The 2,468-nt window shown below is 35.4% G+C and overlaps 1 protein-coding gene across 1 annotated transcript; it reads left to right on the forward strand.

Moving 5' to 3' along the window:
- The first annotated feature begins 1,741 nt into the window (after window positions 1-1,741).
- Window positions 1,742-2,468, forward strand: LOC106086501 (uncharacterized). Its single transcript, XM_013251197.2, has 3 exons — window positions 1,742-1,801; window positions 1,871-2,209; window positions 2,274-2,468. Exons 1-3 carry the CDS (start codon window positions 1,742-1,744, stop codon window positions 2,433-2,435), a joined length of 561 nt encoding a protein of 186 aa, XP_013106651.1. The 3' UTR covers window positions 2,436-2,468.

Below are 2,468 nucleotides of genomic sequence, written 5' to 3' on the forward strand. Positions count from 1 at the left end.
TCAATATGGTTTAGATCGGATCATAAATAGATATAGCTTTCATATAGACCAATTTCTCAATAAAGGGTCTAATGCTCATAAATGCTTTATTTTTTATCCAATTTCACTGAAATTTGAAACAGTGAATAATTTTAGGCCTCCCAATATCTGACTTAAATATGGTTCAGATCGGATTATATATAAATATAGCTGTTATATAGACCGACTTCCCAATAAAGGTTCTGAAGCCTTTATTTTTTATCCAATTTCGCTGAAATTTAAAACAGTGAGTAGTTATAGGCCTCCCAATATCCGCCAAAAATATGCTTCAGATCGGACTATATTTAAATATAGCTGTTATATAAACCGATTTCCCGATAAAGGGTCTAAAGCCTTTATTTTTTATCCAATTTCGCTGAAATTTTAAACAGTGAGTAGTTATAGGACTCCCAACATCCGCCCCAAATATGGGTCGGATCAGACTATATAGATATAGCTGTGATATAGAATGATACTCCAATTTAGGGTCTTAATCCCATAAAAAGCAGATTTATTGTCTGAAAATGTTATTTGTATATGAGTTCTCGGGACCTGAATAAAATATGATCGAGATCAGCTGCTATTAAGATATAACTACATATATAGTAGGGGAGTTATAATAAAATAAATGATTTTTATATCCTTGTTTAATTTGGTCCACATCGGTCCAAATTTGGTTAAGGGGCCATATAGAACGATCTCTCGATTTTAAGTCTTGACCCTATAAAAAGCGCATTTATTACCAGATTTCGTTGAAATTTGACGCAGTGACTTATGGCAGGCTTTTCCATATCCGTGTCCGTAATGGTTACAGATCGGTTTATATTTGGATATTGCTGCCAAAAAGACCAAAATTTTGTTCTACAAAATTGAACAGTGACTTATAGTCGAAATCTTAATAGAGGTCGAACGCGTAAAGCTAGCCGCTTGAAATTGTGCACAGAAACTTAATATCGATGTAGTTCATTGGGGATTGTAAATGGGTCATATCGGTTTAGATTTAGGTATAGCTCCCATATAAAGCGATCTCCCGATTTGACTTTTTGAGCACCTGGAAGCCGCAATTGTTGTCTGAAGTAGCTGAAATTTTGCATGCGATGTTTTGTTACGACTTCCAACCACTGTGCCAAATACGGCCAAAATTAGTCTATAACCGAATATAGCTCTCATGTAAACCGGTCTCTCGATCATCCTTGTTCGATTTCTAGAAGTTTTAATTTTTGCTGGTTTGACAGAAGTTTGGTATGTAATAGAATAAAATTATGGTCTACAACTTAATTTATTTTGTATAAATGGTGGTGGGAATCAATGGTTGTGGGTCCATGGTCCCATGGCCCATTAGCACAAAAAAATGACTTCTAAGTGAAACGCAACAATAAGTTGCTGTGTATAGTTAAGTATTGCCTCCCCTCCATCACCACAAACCCTCATTGATGAAATTAGAATAAAAATTCATTTCTCTGGTCATCAACAGATACTGTAAAGTGTAAACGGTGTTTATTAATAAAGTATGAACTCATTTCCATTATCACTAAAATCATGGACACACATCGATAAATTCAAGTGAAACTAAATGCAATTATAGCGCGAAAAGTTAAATTTAGATTTTTTTTAATTTTTTGCTTTTAACAGTAGTTTGGGAATTAAAAACCCATATGATATTGTTCGATTAGCTTGTATTGATGTTTCAGAAGAAAAGGTACTTTGCTCAGTAAAACGCAGAATGTTTTGTAAATTTGTGTTTTGCCTCTTGGTGGCCTTAGCTTGCTGCCTTGGATCTCAGGTAAGCTTTAGTTCCTCCATCCATTTCCATTGTCACTACACTGATTTCTATTGTCTATCCACGCTTTAGTCTGCAAAACGAAATTTCAATTTGGAGCTGCGAAATGTTAGTTGTACACCATTTACAGATCTTGTTCGTCAGCTAGAGTGTGATGTTCGTAAATTGGCCCCAAATCGTTTTGGTTTTAATCTTATGTTTTATCTGAATCGCCCAGTGCCTTTGGATGCTGACCTAGAGATACTGCTGCAGTACCGATTGCCCCATGCCAAAAGGGTAGTGCCTTTGATTAACCTTAAGCTTAAGATATGTGATGTCCTCCTGCATGTGCCCACTGTGCCAATGATTAAGGAAATATTGAATGGCCTAACAAGATTCAGTAATTTTCCATTATCATGTCCTGTCAAGGGGGTAAAATCTTAGGTCCTAAACCTTAAGCATAATCAATTTTTTCTTTTTCCCATCTTCTTTGCAGAATGTCATGTACAATGTAACGAATTTGATTATTACGGACAGTATTTGCCCCCCTTATGCGCCAATTGTAGATTTCAACTTCACCTTGAGTTTTTATGAGGGAAAGCAAACTCTTGTCATATATCTTTTGGAGGGATCAACAACTCGTAAAACTAAAACTTAAAGGATAAGGTGGCAATTTCCAGATATTTTTAAA

Source organism: Stomoxys calcitrans, chromosome 5, assembly GCF_963082655.1.
Source record: "Stomoxys calcitrans chromosome 5, idStoCalc2.1, whole genome shotgun sequence".
NCBI lineage: Eukaryota > Metazoa > Arthropoda > Insecta > Diptera > Muscidae > Stomoxys > Stomoxys calcitrans.